Source organism: Penaeus vannamei, chromosome 20 (genome assembly GCF_042767895.1).
Source record: "Penaeus vannamei isolate JL-2024 chromosome 20, ASM4276789v1, whole genome shotgun sequence".
Taxonomy (NCBI): Eukaryota; Metazoa; Arthropoda; class Malacostraca; order Decapoda; family Penaeidae; genus Penaeus; species Penaeus vannamei.
The window spans coordinates 266,678-269,177 of NC_091568.1; the positions used below are offsets into that span (position 1 = coordinate 266,678).

At 35.0% G+C, this 2,500-nt stretch overlaps 1 protein-coding gene across 1 annotated transcript in view; it reads right to left on the reverse strand.

Moving 5' to 3' along the window:
* Positions 1-2,500, reverse strand: part of LOC113814558 (platelet binding protein GspB) — an 18,815-nt gene that overhangs the window by 10,107 nt on the left and 6,208 nt on the right. The window contains exons 2-3 of the mRNA XM_027366602.2: positions 1,196-2,500; positions 644-805 (exon numbers count right to left, since the gene is read on the reverse strand). The exon at positions 1,196-2,500 is cut by the window's right edge and continues 1,782 nt beyond it. Coding sequence (XP_027222403.2) covers positions 644-805; positions 1,196-2,500 — 1,467 coding nt within the window. The remainder of the gene's footprint in view (positions 1-643; positions 806-1,195) is intronic.

Here is a 2,500-nt window from a genome sequence, read left to right on the forward strand (position 1 = left end):
AATAAAGAGAAAAATAATACAAATAATACTGTAATCATAACAAAAGAAAAAAACACAAAAAAACAATAACAATAAAAATAATGATAATAATAATCACAATGATAATAGCAATGATGATGACAATCATAATAATAATAATAACAATAATAATCACAATAATAATAACAATAATAATAACAATAATAATAACTATAATAATAATATTATCAATAATGATACTAGTTAAAACACAAATACAACAACTAATAATAATAACAAGGTTAGTAATACTACTACTAATACTACTAATAATACAGCACTAACAAACATGAACAATGCCACAATGACTCAGTCAGACCTTTGATAGTCCAATATAAAAAGCAGTTGGTAGGAAATGACAATAATAATTATTGTAATAATAACAATAACACCAACAATAACAACAACAACAACAATAATAATATAACAACAACAACAACAATAATAATATAACAACAACAACAACAATAATAATAATATTAATAACACTAACAAAAAATCAGAATAGCAATATTTATGATGATGATAATTGGACATACCCTTCACTGGAATAATTCCCAGCACAACGCTGACCCCACACCAGATAAAAGCTTAAGATTAATACTACAATTGACCATACAGGTACCTCTTGAAACTGCCATGAAATAAGTGCGTGATGCAGACGGAGGACGGTAAGCCTTGAGGGTAATCGTTCCCCCTGGAGTGACTGATCGCTCTTGGCCTTCGTCCTTTTCACTCGTAGATTTGCACAGAGAAGAGCCTGGTTCTTCGGACGGCAGACTATCTCCTTTCAAAACAAGGTTGTTATAATCAAATTGCCAGAGGTAGGAGGAAGGCAAAATGGTTAAGGAAAAAACAGTGAAAGAAGGTTTCGCCCATTTTCTAGCAGGACTGAAAGTGCAACGAAGGCCTCTCAAATATAGAAGATATCCTGAACTTAATCTTCTATATAGCTGCATTGATATAATTAATTATAAAAAATAAGAAATAAATAATAACAACAATACAAAATAATAAAACTAATAATTATAACTAATAAAAATAAGATAATAATAATATCAATAACAATAAAATACTAAAAATAACAACAATTAAAATAACAAGTCATTCATTTGATACTTATAACTCATATCTCAATAAATATTCTTGGAAAGAAAAAATAACAATCAATAGTTACCTTCAACTGGAGGAAAGTCCATATTGCTATGACTCTGGGTTACATTTTCACTGGCATGAGAGTCAGTTGTTGGTGTCTCAGACGTCTCAGAATTGAATGTGTTTGAAGCGTCCGTGTCATCTGCTTCAATTTCCCCAAACATCCTGGTGATGACCCCAGCAACACCATGTTTCAGACGACACTCTTCCTCATTAGTTGACGGTATGCCAATGAATTCAATATAGTCCTGCAGCTTGTTGTAATCCTGCACTTTCTTCATTGTACCCTGGTCAAGGAGTATCTGAATTCGTTTTTTGAGCTTGGCAGATAGTGCCTGCAGGGAATTGTTTGAGGATTGCAGTGACACTTGACTCTCTAAAACGGACTCAGATGAATCCTGGACTTCTTTTTGTCCTTTGGCTACCATGAGATTGGTGCCACTTTTACTATCCTTGCTCTTACCCCTTGGCTCAGACGTGTTTCCAGTTGGTCTGCGAATGTTTCCATGATTTCTTGCATTTCTGCTATTCTTTTTGGCCTTTAGATTAACAGGCACGTCATCTGATAGCTGGAGAGAATTACAACTGTCAATATCTGTATCTTTCATGTCTGATGGAGTTTCCAAGTCTGAACTCTCTTGTGACTTTGAGCTGATATCATTACCACTGGAAACACAAGTTCTTCTCTGGAGATTTATGATACCAGCTTTGTCCTTAAACTGGTGTAGTGATGACTGAGATGAATAGACTTCTTCATCAGATGATTTATTTTTCACTAATTCTGACCTTGAACATGCCTGAGATGCCCCTTCTACTAAGGTACTACTAGTGCTAGCATAAATCCCTTGTACCGGTAAAGGTGACATACTCTGGACCAGTGTGCTTGTACTTGTGGAAGTATTTGCACAAATGTTGGCTACAGTGCTTTGTGATATTCCTGAGGCTGCTGGAACTGATTGCACATAGGTATTGTTCATCCTGGAGACAATATTTGCATCATCTTCTTTTCCAGTATTAGTGACAAAGAGTGACTGTTGGCTATTACTTCTTCTACATTCCACAGTGTTTTTGTTTGTTTGGTTCAGCTCAACAAGACTGCTGGATTTACCTTCATTACTGATCTCTCCCATAATTTCCCTAATTCTTCCATGCATTAACTGTCCCCCACTATTTTTCTTTGCCTGAATATCATTATCTTTAGCAACAGTAAGAGAAGAGCGTCTTCTTGGTTTCCGTCTTGGACTCTGAGAGGGACTTGTCCGTCTGCTGTCAAATTCCTCATCACTTGAGGATACAATCTTTCTTTCACGAATCTGTGGAACTCTGA